The sequence below is a fragment of the Betta splendens genome, chromosome 12, assembly GCF_900634795.4.
Source record: "Betta splendens chromosome 12, fBetSpl5.4, whole genome shotgun sequence".
Lineage (NCBI taxonomy): Eukaryota > Metazoa > Chordata > Actinopteri > Anabantiformes > Osphronemidae > Betta > Betta splendens.
The window spans coordinates 9,351,309-9,371,239 of record NC_040892.2 but is presented as its reverse complement, the minus strand read 5'-3'; the positions used below and the strand labels follow the sequence as shown (position 1 = coordinate 9,371,239).

Sequence of the window (19,931 nt, the reverse complement as noted above, 5' to 3'; positions counted from 1 at the left end):
AGAAAGGCGTCTATTATGTGTATTCAAAAGGCACCTCGTGACCTGGATTTAATCAAACCGAGCGGTGAGACACGGCCGAACTCCAGCGCCGCCTTCTATCATTTTCCTCTCAGAATCAGTTTCCTCATCTGGGAACACTGGGAAGCCAATGACTGCTCTTATTCCAGCAAAGCAATCATAAATAATGGTCTCTTCTTAATGCATATGCAAATCCACGACGCCAGAAACACTGAGCTTGTGAAAACTAATCAGCTTTTCCCTTTTTGGTAAATTTTGGTCGGTTAATGTGATCTTGAACCCATTGAAGTCAGAATTCTATTACTGTACGTGGTCACCCTTATTTAACCAGGGGAATTCAAGCCACGCCAGCGCAATGAATGCGGAATGAACCTGCGCTGCTCCCTTGTGCAGAGGCTGCACGGTGCTGGGCCTTGAACAGCAGAACCCGGGAACACGGTTCTGGGGAGGAGGGCGTGTTGTGGAACCTAAGCAGCTCCTGTTCTCCCCGAGTCCGGCAGTGTCACAGGCAGCACTCAATGCTCCGACACCGAGGTGGCGACAGACTGAAACCATGTCACGCAGATGAGTCCCGTTTTGCATGTCTGCATTTTTCTTTGGCCAAAAGCAAAATTGCATCACTCAAAAAGGTGGAAAACAAGTGAACGTGGACAAAGGGATGGATCAAAGAATGAACTGAGGAGGAGTTAAAGGAAGGATAAACACATTCATCAAAAAAAGTAGGAAAATGTAAATGAGTGTTTTTCAAATACGTAACATAAATACAACTGTTCCCATCAGATGTTATTACCTCTAATAAGCTGCAGAGCTGTCACACGGTTAATACAAGCAGACAGTAATTGCACTAAAAACCCTGCGTGTCTCAGCGCGCCAGTCAGGAAAACAAACTGGTGATGAAAGCGTATTAAGCGGGTGTTTTACAGATCACACTCTGACATCATTAACCTGAAAGTGTTTATTGTTCTACGGGCTAAACGTCAGTGGATGACTTCTAGCAACAGCATCTCGTCTCCAGGACGCACATCAAAGCTGCTGCCGCTGCTCTGGTGAGGAGGCCGCGTCTAATGCCTCATTAATAATTCCTCTTGATGTATTCAACATTTTCCTACATCTCGAGATCAAAAGTGAACTTGACTTTAACTATGGGTTGTTGCTGACTGGCAGGAAAAGCCCCATTCTCACGTTAAGCGATAATGTCGTCAAATCTGCACCTTGAGTGACATCACACAGAGAAGTCCCATCGCCTCAGGCGAGGATGCTGCGGTTGGATGCTAGTTCAGTTCGTAATTCAAGGTCACTGCATAACCAAGGTGCCTGAACCCAAAGCTTTTAAATGACGCAGGACCACTGTCGTTCTCCCCTGAACGCATCGAGTCCCCATGACCCACGTTACCTGAATGCATCGCTGTTGGGTGGATCCAAACGACCAGAGATTTCAGAAGAAATGTACAGCAGCTAATAAACTACCTCAATAGAAAAATATTCAAATTTCACTTTTAGCTTCACGCCATCACAAAGTAAAACAAAATAATGGTTCAGAACTGGACACGTTTCAGGCTCAGCAAACAGCAAAAGGGGGGAGAACATGGTGAAATGGCAGATCATCACCTTCACTGCTCCAAAACTGCAGCTTTAAGGGAAACATTGCAGCAGCTGTAAAGAAGGAGCCGTCATAAACAAAACTAGATGCATCAGAAAAAGACCTCTAAACGCTGCTTCAGGTTTACGTGGAGATTAAAGAAAAGATCAATACAGCTGGTTATCGGCTCTCGCCACTCGTTTACTGCAGGAAGTGGGCGGAGCCGAGGTTATTGAACTGACTGAAGAGCGTCCTGAAGTGCAAATAAAGCGGCCTGGACTTTACAACGAAGCAGCGAGTTGGGTTTTGATTCCGCTGCATCGGAACGAAAAGCTGTACCTAATAAAGTGGTACAGCCTAAAGAGCAGGTGGAGCAGAAGCAGAGCCTATGTCTCAGATTAATGGCCTTTAACTAAACACATTGGCTTCAGGGAGAGAAAGCACAAACAAGGGTTCATACATGTTTTATGAAGTTCACTGTGGTCTGTGGCAGCCTCAGTCTCCTAATACACTTACTCCACACGTGAGTATATACATTTTATTAGCTACAGGCTGCTCATCACTTCTCTGTGGCAGCTTCATGTTGCTGAGATTAATCACAGTCAGCATCCATTACACAGTGATATACATCATATTGAATAGGAATGCGTTTTTTTTCGATATGGTCGCGTTGGGTCGGTTTGCCAATTTGCTACTGTTGCGTGGCGTCTCGTTCACCGCTGGGTGTTAATGAGAGTCTATTAGTCAAAATGCCAAATGCTCTGCGCGCTGTTTACGCGTCGCATGTTAGAGACATGAGCGGTGATGTCGATCGGAGCTGAACGCGGACGGATTTCCGTTGCTCAGCGAAAGGCAGGGGACAGAAGTGGCAGCAGAAGGAGGCAACAGCTGGAGGCGACGAGCAGAGGAACGCAAAGATGAAGACCAACGAATGGAGCTTATACGTCTGTTAAATACCAAATCATCAAGTTGCAGAGTCGGACCTCCTCAAGCGGTCGAAACCCTCAAAAACACACTCGCTGTTCTTTGCTTAAGGATGACCCTCTTCACACAGCTGCAAAGCTCCCCGCGCTGCACAAGGACACTTGAGCAGAGAGGACGCGTTCCTCCTCCAACTAAACAAAGCTGCTCTCATTCCCCGAGAACGACGGTGCATCAGTGGGAGGCTCGTTTCTGCCGTCAGGTCTGCACAGACAAGGACCGGCTCTTCTGCGGAAGTATTCTTCTTGTTTTTATTTATTAATAGGAGCAAAAAGTTTGGTTTAGCAATAAAGTCCTCAAGGATGTGGAAGCTGCCTTTTTAGCAGGAATCCAGCGTTGAGCAAAGCTGCATCTCCTGACAGGCTGCTCTTAATTGAGACGACGTATGCAGCAGGTATCATCATCATCATCATCATCATCATCATCATCATCATCATCAACGTCTGCACAGTATAAATCCTACAAATTGCACACAACGAGGGAACGCTGTGGCTCTGAAAAGCACAACTGGACCGGGACGCGAGCGGAACAGCGAGTCTGAAGCCGGCGGTGAACAGATGTGCGTGTTCCAGATGACAGACGCAGCTTGTTAAATATATACAGACACGTTTCCGAGCCACGGCTCCTTTCGATGAAACACCTGGACGCGCATTTGAGCAATATTTATGCTCGTCAAACACCACAAGGACAGTCGGCATTAGAAATAACAGGTCAGCCGACACATCCTGCCAGACTAAAACATGGACGGTGGCAGGAATGAAGGTAATTACTTTTACAGGGAAACCAATTAGTGCATCACATCCTGCTCTCGTTCCTATTTAAATGTACAAAACAACAAACCTAATGCACTTTCAGGAGAAAACACACAGTCTGACACTGGGAAGCAACACGTCTGCGGCCTATTGTAGGTTTGTGTGCGGATGTTTCCAGACAAGTCTAAAAATAAACGGCGCTCCTTGTCACATTCATTAGGAATCAACACGCACGCTCAGGCTTTGTCTTCTTGATCTCCGTGTTTGAAGATCAGGTCAAAAAGAGTCCGACGCGTATAAGACACAATCGATTACAGCGGTAAAAGTGGTTTTCTTTTTCCTCCTTAGTACTAATAACGTCTGCGTTCAGTTTTATCTTCTCTTTCAGATATTTATGATAAACTTCCATCAAATTAAGCTCACAGTCAAATCAATAATGCAGACAAGTAAACAGGCAGCGAGGTAAATGCTGGCTGCTCAGTGGTTGAGGGCGGACGCCTAATACTTCCAGCATTTATTCTCTACACTGAGCCTTAGTTTGGGGCTGAGCTGAGGTCATTGGCTCATATTTATTATGCAAACCACGCATCGAAGTCTCAGATAGCGAGCGAACAAACACATATCCAGTAGAACGATAAGACACCACTTATCGCTCCAGGAAATTAAATCTAACTGAAACTTTGAGGCCCGTTTGTTTCACATCATTTTAAAGCGATGTGGCTTTTCTGCTTGAGCCTATGATGTCATCAGTCCAGTTCAGCCCATTCACTCAAACGCGCTCAGGCTGGGGATGATGTCATCCCTTGCTGGCTCGGGAGTGAATGGGAATTGCGGGGAAGACGCAGCTACGCTCATTTGCCTGACAAACTAACTTGTTTCTCTTGGAGCGTGAAAGTTCGAGGGCTGCGGGTTTTGATGCGCGTGAATAGAGAGAAGAGCCCGGCAGGAGCTGCTGGTGCCTGGCAATGGACTCGATTGGGAAAACTGTGCCCAAAATGACTGTTTGGGATCTTTAGAGAAGGTCAATTAGAAAATGTTTTATTGCTTTCTCCAGAGAAACTCATTAAAAACAACACAAACGGCGCAAATTGAATGTCAGCACTCCTGCTTCTCGTTTTCATCAAGATTCATAATCACAGAGGAACACATTGACATTAAATGTGAAAGTCAAACGTGTGCGACGCAAACATCACAGGAGGGAAACGAAACGCACTGCACCTTTGTGTGCTGCGAAACAAACGCCGGGGCACGAAGCCACAGCGCAGCCTAATTAAAGGCAGCGGATCACAGGCAGCCGCTGGTTCCGCGGAATCCTAAAAAGGCTGCTTTTGCAAAAATGTTTACCGCTTAGTTTGAAAGCGGCTCAAAGCGGAGTTAGAATCATAAATCAAGTCCGGTTTGTGGAATAACCGCTGCACGGTTCGCCGGAGGACATGACTCATGTCTAAAAAAGGTCCTGGATTAACAATTTCACAAGTGGTTTCGAATCCATCTCCAAGAAACCGCCCGTCGACCGCTTGCACTTTCTTTCACGTCTCACGTAAAGCCGGCGGTGATTCGATCAAGCACATCGTTTGTTACGCTCTAAACTGAGCCCGCACCTCAATCACGACTCCTGACTGAGAGGCAGAAGCACAAGTGAGCACTCCATTATCATAAAAGAGTCAATAAAGCTCAGGAAACCCCCCCCCACGGGGATCAATCCTCCCCCAGAAACACGCTCTCCCTCCCTCTGCAGCAGAAGTGAAACTGTTCCCGTCGTTCCCACAACTACATCGGCAGGAATGCTCCAAGTAAGATTCCCCCGCACGCAGGACACGCACCAACAAGAGCGGTCGGAAAAGTCCTTAAAGAGCAGCAGCAAAAGGCAGACATGCGTGAGCACAGACGCCAGCCGTGCTGCAGGTGCAGGGCTCTGCCTACCTGTAGCCCTCGTCTCCTCAGAATGCTGGACTCGTCCATGGTGCAGAGGTCCGGCTGATCATGCCTCCCTACCGGTGCACAGCCATGCTGCACTGCCGCGCTGCTGCCCCCTCCCTCCTCCCCTCCCTCGGGCTAAATCTGATCTTAGCAGCTGCTAAACACTTGGACCAGAACTTGTCCGGCTGGAGGGGGGGCAGTCAGCTGACGCCTCGCGCTCGCTCCTCGCCTGTAACTTCAGGAGTGGAAGGGGAGAGCGATGGGCGAACGGGAAAAGGGAGCGAGAGAGAGAGAGAGAGAGAGAGAGCGCAAGTGGGAGGATCAGAGGGAAGGAGGGAGACGGGCAGTTCTAATTTAGCGTAGCAACGGGTGGGGCTGGATGAGAGGTGGAGGAGGAGCGGCGGTGCCGGGGACGAGTGGGAGCCCCAGGACTCATTTCTTTGTGCTGCCACGCTTTTCAGGCGCCCGAGGTGACCATGAAAACGAGAGGGAATCCTTCCCGGCGTTGTTCCGCCTCAGCCGGGACCATGCCCCCCCCCCCCCCCAGCGCAGCCCGAACCAAACGCACGCCTGGACTTCAGGTGGAGGTGGGCGGCGGGGACCACACGCGGGCCGGCCGCCAGAACCTCGGGACCAGCGCCGCCCGCTGCTCGGCGCCCGTCCGACCGCGGGGGGGGGGTCCCGCTCTCCGTCTCCAGCGATTTCACGCGCCGCTTCCGCTCCACGCGGAGACCCCCGGCGACTGACCGCAGATCTCCGTCATTAGCATTCAGGGAATAAATGGTTTCCAACGCCACGCTGCCAATTCTGTCCAGCAATTTCGCATTGTGTTTCAGTCCGTGCTCAATGCACCCCCCCCCCTCCTCAACTTTGCCTTTTTTTCCCACTCTCACTCATTTCTATTCACTGTGCTGCTCCTCTGTGAATATTAAGTGGGCTCCTTCCATTCTCCTCATCTCCAGTCAAGCTCAAATGATTTCTGCTGGAGAGTGAGGCCCGGAATGACAGCCGGCCTCTGCGCTGGAGCAGGAGGAGACCGTCGGCAGGTGACCACTACATCAACGCCTTCCCCGTTCCGAGACCTCTGGGGCCCTGAGGCGACAGGCATTTGCTGATAAGGAAGCAGAAAGTGGGAACGCGCGGGTCTGCGCTCGCGTAATCCGACTGTTTTCGAATAAACCCCTCAAAACCTCGGAGGACGAGGATTACACTAGTCACCTTTCTTTCAGGCCGAACAATGAATCCAGATTACCTGAGGGAATTAAAGAATCCGGTGATGTTGAGCTGACTGGTTCCAGGTCAGTGCTCAGCGTGCGGACGCTTAAATGTACAATTACAAGACGTCCACATTGGACTAACAATGGAGCGAGGAAGGGTCATTAGTCTTATTCCAGCGCTGACAAGCTCCTACACAATAAAAGTCTCTTTTTAAAGCTGGAATAACTAATATTTTAATTTTTTCTAAATGATATGTTATTTCTCTGATGTCAGCTAATGCTAAGCTTAGCTGACGTTCTTATCAACCTAATGTGACAACGCACAACTGAAGACGTCATTACCCACTGCATGCACCTGTAATAAATGACATGCAAATGGCACGAAGGTCAGTGTTTAGCTTCCAGTTATCTGCTTTAGGTAGAATTCAAATGCTGCTTTCCTTTGCTGCGAATAGTCAATTCAACACAGCCCGGCTGTGACGAAGCGTGCTCGTTCCCGTGTTGCAGAAAAATAGACGCAGTGAAATGGACAAAGTAAATAACAGTCGTATCTGGAGCGGTCCTGAGGCGGCTCTCGGGGCGGCCCCGGAGCAGAGCCGCATAAAAGCCCGCGGTGGACGTCCAGGGGTCGCCTGCGACTCATTTCCTCCCGGCGGGTGGGCGGCCGAGCCGGGTTCCTCTGGGGAGAGGGAAGAAAAGGAGCCGTGTGTGGCGGTGAGCGCGTGCGGCGAGCGCTGATTGAGTGACCCGCGGCCCCCGCTCCGCCCGGGCTTATCGGAGCGAGAGGCGGCCTGCAGATGTGAAGGCTCGCTTCAGGAATGCGTCTGTCTGAGCTGGAGGTGCACGATGAAAGCCTGGCTGAAGCCGGGCTTTAACCTCGACAGCGAACCCGAAGACGGAAGAACAAGCGACGCATCGCATCGGTCTCCATCCCCCTATGGCGTTTCCAATTCTGCATCAGCTGCGTTTTCATGTAAATGTATGCGTTCGCGAGATGAAAATAACGTCAGCTTGAGTCCACATGGATGATCCAATTTCCTCAGTAAAGTCTAAACAAATAAACACAGTCGCACAACTAACGACTTCATCATGAGGGACTCGACTACATCACACCCACGTGTTCAGAGTAGAGCTGAGTGGTATTGGAAAGCAAACAGTTTCCAGACTCTGCGGACGAGACAGAGACAATGCGGCAGATTAAAATATAAATAGTTTTACAGTTTAATCATCCGACAATCTCCAACTACGGCTCCTTCCGTGACCATGGTGTTGGAGCACGACTGTTCAGGGAGGTCAGTGAGAATCAATGCTTCCACTGTCTGACTCGTGATCGGACCTCTGGACGGAGAAGACGAAGGACATAATTCCTGCTCATATTTGCATACATGGGTCAAACTCGCACGATGCCTCATATGTACGATGCCGTTACCGTGGAGACCGAGCGACCGTTGGCCAAACAAGTCCACCCGACAGTAGGCTGGAGTGCATGAAAAGACCAAAGACTACGTCATGCAGGTACCAGCGAACACACATTGCAGGCAAACGGATCGATAAGATGCATCTTGGTATCTGACCCCACCCCCCCCCACCCCCTCTGTGGGCCGGTGGCAGCTCAGGTAATTTACCATTAGTGGTGATCTGATATTAAAAACCGTAGACTGTTGTTGGTCCATACACACACAGGTGGACACGCACACTGACACGCGCACACACACACCTTGGGTGAGCTCTGTTGTTCTCCTAAGCTGCAGTTGCTACAACAATGATATCAGCGAAGGACATCACCGACTACAATTATGAGGGAGAATGAGAGTCCACAAAGGCACGACATCAGGATTATGACAGTCTTATCTCCATATCGGCCCAGAACTGAAGTATTGATTTTCTGCCACACAGCATCACAGTCAAGAGCGATGCGTGGTGGCAGCGGAGGGGCCGCGCACACCCAGGGGCACGATGGAGGAGCGCGGGGAGGGAGGAGCGGCAAAAAGCAATAAGAGGCGTCCAGCGACCGCAGGGCCCGAGACCAGACAGCTGGAAATGGTGGAGGACGCCCCTGTAACACCACGTCGATTCATTAGCGAGCAAATGAATCAACAAACGAGGGCATAATGAAAATTCACACCGGTAGAAATGATGCTGAATCGCAACGAGACGCAGATTTGCCTCATGACAATGAACCTGCGGCCGCTCTGGTCTCATTCCGCTTTTAAATACACGCTGACGCCCCGCTTTGAACAACAGGATGTTGGACCCAGAGTTAACGCGCTGAAATCCTTCATCTTAACTACGCTTGTAATTCCGCTCTGTAATGACGGTAAAGTGTCCCCGGCACAAACGCTGAATCGGCTTTTTGAAGAAACGGGCTCGGACGCGGCTGCACCTGCCACATCAGACTGATTGGACTTGACGACAATCTCACGCTCGGAGCGCTGGATGCGGCGGCCGTTGCCGCGCTGGCAGCCCTGCGTTCCATCACTGTCACCGCGGCAACGGACCGACGCGACCGCCCCGGCAACCAGCCGCACACGTGCTCGCTGCTACGGGAGCCTACTCTGAAAAGCAAACAGATTGGCTTTAACTAATAAACCCATGCAGCATCTCAGGACGTGGGGCGAAGATGAAGCTCGAGGGCCTCGGCGACTTCAGTTATGATGCAGCGGCGCCTTCATCCGTATCTGAGCAGCGGCTGTAGGTTTGTTATTTAGGCGTTTCTCCCTGGAGCCCTCCATCCAGGAAGTGACAGGCTCCATCTCTCTTTGATCGTGCCTCCGCATCCTCGGCCGCAACGCGAGTGCACAGCAGGTTCTGTCTGCGCTCGGCGTGAACGTGGGCTCCGCGTGCCGCAGCTGCACGCTTGCAGAGTATTAGCAGCCATTGTTCCCACAAAGTGCCCGGCCTGCGGAGGCCCAGCATCCCTCCTACTCAAGTGTCCTTGATGAGGATGAATCCCAGATCAGCTCTCAGATTTCTGCTGCGTGTTAACGACTCGCAATTAAGAACTAAACGTTCCAGGCATAAAACATTAATATGGGAACGGAGCCCCTTAAGAGTCCGGCAAAATCCCGACCAGGACGATTCAGGTCCTCGAGATGTGAAATTTAAATTCCATTAACACACAGTCGGGAGAAGTTAACCATCGGAGGACGACTGTTGCAGGAAATCATGGGGTAATTCTTCCCACAGGGCAAAACAAGCACAGGGATTCATCAGCGACACATACAAGGCTCCAAGTACTAAAAAAGCTCTAGTGCCCCCCAGTGTAGACAGTGAGTTCAGGTACCTTCACAGCGTTAGACGCGAGTACAGCGCTGTGTGGATGTTTAATAGAGACTCTGCTGTAAACGGTGTCGCCGCGTCCTCTCTGCTTTGACTCACTTTTCTGGGTCGACCCACTCAGACCACTCACGGTGCAAATGTCAGGCTCGCATTGATTGAAAAAGCACATGTGCCTCTATTGCGTTAACCTTTTCTGTGCAGGCTGGGGATGACTCATAGCTGTACAGCATGGGATTAACCTCTGCCTTCGATTGCATCTCGCTCCCCACGACAACAAAATCACGACGGAGCGCACGAAGGCTTCCCATCAGTGTGATCTGAGGGAGGGGAGTGGAGCGGGAGCGGGCTGAAGGTCGGCCCCGTCCATGATGTCATCGTGTCACGAATGACTGGGCCACGCTGGGTCTTCCTGCTGTAGCCAGCACACTTCCTGTCTGCAGGTAACTTGAAATGCGAAGCATCTTAAACCGTCCTTTGTGTTGTGTTGCATTCACACAAATAACTGGATTCAGGAAGAGGTTTCGTGAAACAATGCAGAAAAGAGCTTTGTAAACCTGCAGCGCTGACGGATGACGGCCATTAAGCAAACATACAGGCCATTCAATAAAGCAGAGGTCGGCTTTAGAGTTTAATTTAATCTTTTCTCTAACTGATTGAACTAAAACTGAAAAAGCCTCGGTCAAACAACAACATACGCGGACCGGCAGGAAAGCGAAGTGGCCTCTGCTACTGGTTCCATCTAACACAGAAGGCATTTCCACCTAATCCGTCCTTTAAATCCACCTAATGGAGGACGCACTCACCAGGCTGGAGGTGAGGGAGGGGTCTGACTTTCCCAGATTCAGGGAACGCATCCGCACCAGGTTGGAGACCTCACACGGCGGCTGCCATCCTGTCTGGGTCAGCTGGTTGGGGGGCAACAGAAGGTATTTCCCTGCAGGGCGACAACAGGAAACGATGCATTCAGTGAGTGGGAAAAGAAAGGGAAAGAAAGAAGCGCTTCTAGAGAATGTTACATCACTTCAGGTTGTCATTATCAAGTTATTTTCTATGTATTTGTAGTTTCGCTTAATTTTAAAGGAGGAAGTTAAAAATACTTTCAAACCAGCCCTCACTCCACCATCCGTGGTTCACAATGAAAGGGAGCGAACCAGGAAACGGTTTCTGTCCAACGCGGCAGCGAGTGTTAAGTTGACTGTGACCTTCTGTCATCGGGCAGGACGCCAGAAGGCCAAGTCAGACCGGAGGGCGGAAAAGCCCATTAAGAGATGATCCGCGCTCGTAAACACAGCGCCGTGGACGCACCTGCAGCCTCTAGTTTGCAGGTTTACAAGGATTATTACAGTAGACGTTCAGGTTCCAGATCTGGCAGCTAGGTGGCAGCGAGAGCCGCTTCCGTCACATCCAAACCTCATCAACAGCAGGCAGCGTGATCCAGAACACCAGCGGTCCCAGTGTTTGGATTAGCTGCTCCCGTTTCACCTCTGGAAGCGCATGAATCGATAAATCATTCACCATCTTTCATCCACGTGTGTATGTTTCCACTTCCTGTTGAAGTAAACACAGGAAAGGATCCACAGTCCGGGCACCGTGAGGAATGAGACTAAGTGGACACTACTCCACACACGTAATACGGCCCAAACGCTGCTCTGATTTACCACCTGCTGGGTTTTCAAGAAACATCACAGCTGTTGAGGGAGATTCACAAACCAGGAGCAACAATTCAACCAGTGTCGTATTTCTGAAACGACGTTGGCTCAGCGGCATTCTGCGGTTTCAGTTCAGTGAATCAGTAACAAAACGAAGCATCCGTCGTTCTTTTCACCTGGATTAACCTGGTTTTAGCTTATCGCTAGGATCTCAAGCAAGTGTCTGTCTGTCCAGAAGAAATCAAGATCTCCGGGGAAATGACATTCCTGCCTTCAACACTTGCGACCTCAATGGACAGAGGAGCCATAAAAGGCTAAACAGGCAAAAGTCCATCTGATAATTACAGATTCATTTGCTTCTCATCTCTTACCCGATAAAGTATTAACAAATGAATTCTATATGCAATGTTTAAACAGATGTTTGTCTCAGAGATGAGATGCCTCTTCTTGTTTTTACTCACATCATAACCATGAAGCTTGGATACTGCAGCCATGTGAAGCGTCTCCCCTTCAATCACATGCATACATTTTTGCCAACATCTCATTCTCGCCGACAGAGAGATTCTGGCACATCTAGTCAGACTTGCCCCCCCCCATTCTATCATTGACCATATCAAGTCAATGCAGCAACAGTGAAGCGAGGAAACCAGGAGAAAATAAAGACAGTCTAAACAGGATGAGGAGGGAAATTCATGGCTCTTCCTTCCTGAGTGGGAACCGGTTTCCTCACTTGGGCCCATCACATCCCGGCAAAACGGAAATCTCTCATCAGACGCTAGTCGACACTTCGACAAAAGCTCCACCCCCGACTCCCGATCGCCCGCTTTTTCAGGTTTTAAATCAACATTCAGCTCAGGCTTTTTCAAGGGCAGAGCACGCGGCCCCAACCTTGTGCAGATGCCCCCGTCTCCAGTGCCGCTCTGCAGCATCAATCATGTCACAAGAGTTATGATAATATAAACAGGATTTCTGCACATGCTTGCAAGGCTCTGAGGATTTTCATTCCGACACAGATTAGCTTCTATTTAGCTTCTATTGGGGTCTATTGTTCATGGCGTCTGCAGAAGCAAAGTATCTATAGAGTCAATAATTAAAAGCCCAAAACAAGCTCGCCCTTCAGAAACAAGCTGTGACACTCAGCTTGTTTCGGGTTAATGTTTGTTTATGTGGCGTGTTCTTAAAAAGACCAGTTGGCCCGAGGTGCCGCTGCCAACAAAGCTGCAGTCGAAACAGAGAAGCCGACGGGGAGCGATTATCCAGAGGGAGGAATTATTCTACGAGTCGGACCCCATTTCAGCAGACTGAATCCTGTACTTGACCACTAACTAACTACAACTTTACATAAGCCCGGTTCTGCTGCTGACTGGACCACAGGGCATTTCCCAACGGGAACAAACAGCTAATGGCTGTAAGCAAAGCCGTTAATAAGCAGGTCAGCTGATGTTTTTCCTTATTTGCAGATTCCAAGTAGGACTTTACCAGGTCCAGGCCTGAGGGATGCACAAAGAAAAGGTCAACTGGTCTGCACCAACAGCGGACGAGGGAACGTCTTGAAACTCATTTTGTTGTGCTTTATGTTTATTCATGAATAGTAAGTTGTAAAAATGACATATGGTCAAAGCACAAAGAGAAATATGTCACAGTGCTCGTTCACATCTGGAGTAACGTGAATATAAGGTTCAGTCATTGCTCTGTGAAGGAGCTGCATAAGGCTCAGTGTAAGAACAGCAGCGTGCGTCATGAGGATAAATGAGTCTGCTTTAATATTTCCCCATTAGGAGTCGTCCGTCCCTTAAAGGTGACAGATCGCGATAAGGATTAATGTTAGCGGGATCATTTCTCTCCTTCTTGGGTCGACTAAAATGAACAAACGTCCACGTGGCTGCAATATTAAAAAGCAAACTAATATAGTGCACACAGTCCGACCAAGCTTGGTGAGTTACTAGCTATTCTAGCGGCGCCCCTTTGCTGTGGTCAGTTCATAAAGGAGCGGCTACCTGTGAGGCCTCCCCCCAGGCTCCGTCTGCGGACGTGTTTTCCATCCTCGGTGAGATGCAGCTTCAGTTTGAGCGCGGGGCTTAATCCGAACGTCAGCTCTGGGTTACTGGACTTCCTGAAGGACATGGAGGGAGGGTAGAGGATGTTGTCCAGCTGTTGGGGGGGCGGAAAGCAGTAGATTAACACAAAAATTATAATAACAACAACAACAACAACATTAATGAAAGGATGCTGCTGCTTCTTGAGATCAATAACCCAAGGCGCATGGGAGGAAACCAGTGTAGGAGCCTCGTTGAACTGGGGCTAAGCCTACGGGCAGGGCTCTGTATGTAGGAGGGGGATTCCCGGGGTGTTCTCCAAACTATGATCACACTCTCAGCTTAGCACATTATGTAGTTCACAAAGCGGTTACGCAATGCAAGGGTGGAAGCGCATTCACGGCCTCACGTGACAGTACTGCCTCATTTTAATACAGTCCAGTCACTGAGATCCAAGGAAACAAGAGGACAACACAGCGTGAAGGGGGTGTTCACAGTCCTAGTGGCATCAGGTCCAGTGTAATAATAAACATGGTTCTAGCATTCAGGCCACATCAAGTGGTTTCTGTTCAGTTCAACAGTGAAAACGTCGATTTTACCCTTTATCCGCGCCGATATAAATACTGCACTTTTCCACTGTCCAGCACAAACACCCACCACCTAACACTGAGCCAGCCAACGGCGCCGAGGCACAGGCAGCGACGGCCAAACACCCAGCGACGCGATTGCATCGAACCTCAGCTACTGTCAAACACCCCGGCGCCAGAAACTGTGCAGCACAACGAGACGAGAGGATTATTCAACCACACACATGCAGGTCTGGTTTCAATGGGCTCCTTCAGCTTCCACCTACTTTCTGCGTATTGTCCCACTGACACTTGATCAGAGTCACATTGTGCAAAAACTAACAGCTGATCTGCTCTACGTACAACCAGGTTTTCAATTTCAATGCTGGCGTTCATTCACAAAATGAAACTTTTTTACATTTCAACAGATACTTTGGTTTAAACATTAAAAAGGTACAGACACTAAAACTTGGTCTTAATCCAATGATTGTTGAATTTGAGGATTTGACGATTCTGAAAGTGACGTGAGATTATCTGATCAGAACCATCAAACCGCCTTCAGGAACAGTCGCATGGTTGAATTACTGCCATTAGACTTTAGAAATGTTTGGACAAACACACTGAGATAATTAAAAGCCATAGTCAGTGTGTCCAAACGCAGCGCAGTCCGTCCTTCCACAAGTCCAAGTGGGCGTTTGGACCAGATACATTGAAATTCCCTGGAGGATATTGAATAAATATAAGCGGGTCGGACGAGCCAAGGGCGCGGCTGCAGTGGGGATCTGGGCGGATGCAGAAGACGACACTGCCACAACCGACACCATCATACGTTCATCATTACAAGCTTTGGCTTTGTCTGACCCAACACACCTTCAAAAGCCGGGCAGTGGATTCTGGGTATGTAGTTATAAAGCCATGCGTCGGTTTAATATTCAGTGACCTCTGTTAAGGAGAAACATCTGCACCAAATAACGGCTGTTATCCCTTCAAATTCCTTTTTGATTACACCAAACACGCTGCAGTGAGTTCACTGTGAGCCTGGTCTTCCCAGCGGACCTGCGCTCGCTGTTTTGGCAGCAGCCGGGGCCCTTTCACCCACCGCGGCTGCTCTCCTGTAGGCGAGATGCGCCTCCTCCTCCGCCCCCCTCCACCACTACCAACACGCCTCTGTTGTCCCAACGAAGAGGCAGAATGCAAACACGTGGAGCCGAGCAGATGAAGAAAAACTGCAACGAGCAGCTTTTCTTCTTTTATATCAACCACCATCATTGTTGCCTGAAAACAATCATTTAAATTACACAAACAGGGGCGTCCTGGCGGTACAGAGACCTGATCGTCTCCTCTTCTGGGAAAGTGCACATTTTGCCTCAAAGCTGCCAACGGGAGGAGCGGCCAAGGCTCAGCGGGGCTGGTCCATAAGGTCCCGTCCAAGACGGGGACCCGGTCCAAGCGCCGACCGTGTACACGTGAGCATCAGAAGTGGGGGACGAGACCGACTCCTGATCAAACGCCAACCACGTCCACCTGAGCAGCAGAGACGAAACGGCAAGAGCAGCTCCACTGCTTCTATAGCGGCGTATACGTCCACAGCTTGGTGTGCAGGGGGCGGATGGTGGGCCTGGTGGGAGGCAGAAGAAGTTGTGCTTTATCCCAAGAGGGGAAGCACTGACGTGGGGAGAGGTCCTACGGCTAAGCTCCCTCCTTTGCCTGGTTCTGCCGCGCGCGCGCACACACACACACACACACACACACACACACACACACACACACACACACACACACACACACACACACACACACACACACACACACACACACACACACACACACACACACACACACACACACACACACACACACACACACACACACACACACACACACACACACACACACACACACACACACACACACACACACGGTCTCCAGCAGAGCAGCATTAACGTACAGTAAACTGGCCTTTTCCTGCTACTGTTGAGAGATGAGTCATGATTTCCTCCTAAACAAATGAGGAACGGTCCGTTTATCACTTCAGTGAGATTATTTACGGCTGTTAAGACTTTGAGCACATTTACAGTAACAGAAACACAGGAAGAAGCACGACTCCTCGTCCTCTTTCCAGTCATCGCTGTGATCTTTAAGGCGTCACTTCCCTCGTTTTCGTTTCGTTCCCGGATCCTCTGGAACCAGCGTCTGAGTCAAAGTCACCGAGGGTCAAGGGCTACAGGCCTCATGTTTAGAATGACAGCACACTCTGTGCAGGGGTCACTGATGGGCTCTTCTCACCCAACATCTGCCTTCGCTCCCCACATCCCAGTCCAGGCTGAAAATCCCCCCTGACCCCCTGTTTACTTATGAGGGACACCGGTTCCACTCGGACCGTGAGACTTTTAAGAGCGGCTGATTGAAAGTCTCCACACATCTCCTCGCTCTGACACTCTGCCTTCATCCTCTGAAGAAACTTTGAGCCTTGGAGGATCTGAACTCTGTGCGCTCTCACATGGGAATTTGGTTTCCTGTTTTGACCTATCGCTGGGAAAAATACCAGCAGTTTTTTTCCTTGCTCCCGTTTCATACAATTAACGGTGTCAAAATAAACTATCGTGAAGATTCACACGCTTGCATGACTTTTTTAAGCAACTCTGTCGTTGCCCTCAATCAACACATTCAAGTCTTATTGAAGGTGATTCATACGATCCCACGTCTGTACAAAGGGCCTGTATCCACTGCTTTGATGCCTCTGGTCCCTGGTGAACGCCAAGGCCTCAGGCCCGGAAGCAACTGTTTACATTTTGGCCATGATGCACAACTGGGATGAAAAACAAGAGCAGCGAGTGAGCAGCTGCATGACGGCGGGACGTTTAGGTTTCAAATAAAAGCGATTTAAGCCACTGTAACCACTGTAAACACCACTTTAACGCTGCCGGACTTGTATGAATCACAGCCCGCCCTCAGTTCCGTCTTGCAGGGTCGATATAAACGCGACCAACCGTCCACTGCATCGTACCTTGCCTCCCTCCGAGTATCCTGCAGGTGAACGTCGGCCCAGAGACATTTTGTTCAGGCACCAAGCAAACCGAGCCGCCCGCGTCGCTCCAAATGCTCTTTCATCTCACCGGGTCGGACGCCAAAGATGGACCCGGGATAAACACGGGCCACGGTGGGAGCGAGGAGCCTTAACCAGATTGTGCTTATCCTCTGAGCCTCGTGCACCGTGCCTCTAATCTGTCTGCTTCAGGGGCTCACACCAGGGTCGGAGAGCTGGACGTTGGCAAAGCTAAGCAAACATTGATACTGTACGTGACCCACCACTCCTGCACTGCGTGACTCTCTCTAGGGGGCGGAGCCTAGCGGAATAAACCAATTCACCAACGAGACGCCTGCAACAGGGAATTAAAGAGGCTCTAACTGGATCATAGACAACAGGTTCCTGAGCTTTTCTCCACTGCAGCCACAGAAGTGGGTGAGCTGAGCTGCAGCAGCAGGAGTCCGTTTGTATTCTTTATTGTCCTCGGCCTCAGGCGTTCGCTCGTCTGCCTCGCATCCGGATGCTCTCGGCGCCGTGAGCGCGCCTCAGGGAGGCTTCCTAAACAATCAGACTGACAACAACGCGCTGCCGGAGGTAAAGCACGGCAGAGAACTGAGGCCAAGCTGAAGAAGAGGAGTTAAAAGAGAAAAAAAACACAGTTGATTCATTACGTAAGATGAGCAAACAACAGCTCAGCGGCCAAAGTTTCCCCCAGACGTGAAGCACTGCCCTAAGCTCTACTCACCATACTGGTCAATGCAAATTCAGTCAGTTATAAAAGAAAGATCTAACCTCAGTAGAGAGCAATTAATGATATAATCCGAGTTATTTTACTGCGTTATGAGGTTATATTTTAGTCAACTGTCCTTTTACAGCCCCCTAAAATGATGCTTTGTGCTTTAGGGAAGTCATTTGTTGCTTGGCTGATGCAGGACCGTCGTAAATGACGCGACTGGTCCACGCGGCTCATTACTCACTGTAATACACAGGCATGTGCAAACAGAGCTGAACCCGTTGAAAGCAGCTGCCGGCCGGATCGCAAATAAAGATGGAGGCTCGGTGTGAAAAAGTCACCGCTATAAAAGGATGAGAATGACCTCAGACAGATCTAATATACACTTTGAGGGCGCAAAACCTCCACGGATTAACTTTTTAAGCTGATCCTTGTAGGGAGCTTTGTATTTGTACCTTCAGCCGTTAGAGAAACTCAAATATTTGCTTTGCTTTGTAGTCTGGGCTCCCGTCTCCAGCAGGGAACCGTTGGTTCTGCGATATCACAGCAGATGAACCACTAGAAGTGATGATACAGAGGAAATTGGTGCATCGAGTGCACGCATCTGCTATGTTGATCAAACACTACAGCCGTGGAGGCGTCCCTGCAAACAGGGCAGGAGGCCAAGGAGGCCCGGTGACTGGGTTCCGTCTAGGAGAGAACACGGTGCCAGCGGGATGGAGCTGGGCTGCGGCTGCGGCTCAACGGAGCAAAAGTTCCCTCAGAGAAGATGGCTACCAACAAGAAGAACAGCACAAGATTCAGAACCGCTGTTCTCTGCTGGGCCTGTGTGGGTGTGATATCTCAACCCATTCCTACTTGAATTCAGGAGATTATTAAAAAAAAACAAAAAAAAACTAACGAGAGACAAGGACAGTCGAGTCCATTTCTCTCATCTTGTGCAACAAAATAATAGGAATCTCAGCTTCACTGTAGATCACAGCCCACGGTGCTGGACTGCTTTAGGTGTCTGGGAAAACACACTGGCACCCGGACTTTGCGAATAGAAGCGACAAGCACACAGCACAAGGCTCCTCAGACGACACAGAGCTGCAGAGGGCTGGTACCACACTGGTCGGGCCGGTACCACACTGGTCGGGCCGGTACCACACTGGTCGGGCCGGTACCACACTGGTCGGGCCGGTGAGGATGGGGTCTTATATGAGAGTCTCTTCATTTACCTCCACAGCAGCACGGTAAAGGTCAAAGGTCAGGGTTCCCAGATTAAGACCACAGACACACTGAGGTCGTCCAACCTGCTTTGTGGCGCTATAGTTGCTGATCTTTCCACGGGTGAAATTACATCACGTCTGTCCGACAGTTTTAAATAACATTTCAAAAGGGCAAAGGGCCGATCCAGTACGTTACAGTGCACTCAAACGCAGGGTCTACTGTAAAGTCCGGGTGACGCTGGCTTTGGTAAAACACAACAGCGTCATGTTCACCACGATCCGCAAATGTGATCCGAACCCAGGAAGCGTCGATAAAGCCATTACTCAGCGTTTCTGCGTCATGACATCATGGCAGAACGCGCGGACGGACACCCTCGGAGCGTTGCATCACCGCGATCATTAGGCAAAAAGCTGTGGCGCAATAAAATCGGGAACTTGCCACATTTTCTGCGTTTGCCCCTCGGTTCTACGAAGCAGCGCGCGCCAGACACACCTGCAGCCTGCGGGGATGTTTGCGCCAGGTGAGCGTTTGAAATCGCAAACACACCCTGCGCTCGTGATCCGAGCCAGTCGGACCTGTCTGCAGGAGCATCTGCGCGAGATGTTGTATTAATTATTACCCTGAGACAAGTTTCCCCCTTCCTCATTCTCCACATCTGTTTCCTGAAGCAACATATTAATAGTACAGAGGGCCTCTTAAAAGCAATCGCCACGTTGATGTCGGAGAACCAGAAAGTGACCAAAGTCATTCATTCCCTCCTAATCTGTTTATTAAAGCAAACGATTAACGCAAAAGCTATATTCACCTGTTCAGACTCACCATACGTTCTGTTTGTGCGTAAAACATGCATAATGTGTTTGGCTGCGTGGAAATACGAAGCAACGTGGATGCACGCGCTCCTGCGGGGCCTGCGTTCAGCTGCATCGCCAGAAATCCCGAGTGGGACTGGGACACGGGCTGG

The 19,931-nt window shown here is 49.9% G+C and overlaps 1 protein-coding gene and 1 long non-coding RNA gene across 12 annotated transcripts in view; one reads left to right on the top strand and one right to left on the bottom strand.

Moving 5' to 3' along the window:
- Positions 1–19,931, bottom strand: part of mast4 (microtubule associated serine/threonine kinase family member 4) — a 56,054-nt gene that overhangs the window by 35,494 nt on the left and 629 nt on the right. For 6 of the 10 annotated variants that reach the window (XM_055513197.1, XM_055513198.1, XM_055513199.1 and 3 more), the window contains exons 2-3: positions 13,393–13,546; positions 10,550–10,680 (exon numbers count right to left, since the gene is read on the bottom strand). In XM_055513197.1, coding sequence (XP_055369172.1) covers positions 10,550–10,680; positions 13,393–13,546 — 285 coding nt within the window. Of the gene's footprint in view, positions 1–5,253; positions 5,460–10,549; positions 10,681–13,392; positions 13,547–17,004; positions 17,068–19,789; positions 19,832–19,931 lie in introns of those variants that run through there. The other 4 variants (XM_055513203.1, XM_029168317.3, XM_055513201.1 and 1 more) reach the window with 3 other exon arrangements.
- On the top strand, positions 7,877–13,143 carry LOC114866501 (uncharacterized). 2 transcript variants are annotated; one of them, XR_008696236.1, is made up of 3 exons: positions 7,877–8,083; positions 8,364–10,186; positions 12,856–13,143. It is a non-coding gene; the product is annotated as an uncharacterized LOC114866501 (long non-coding RNA). The 2 variants fall into 2 exon arrangements; XR_003787710.2 differs by having other exon boundaries at positions 7,900–7,982; positions 9,948–10,186.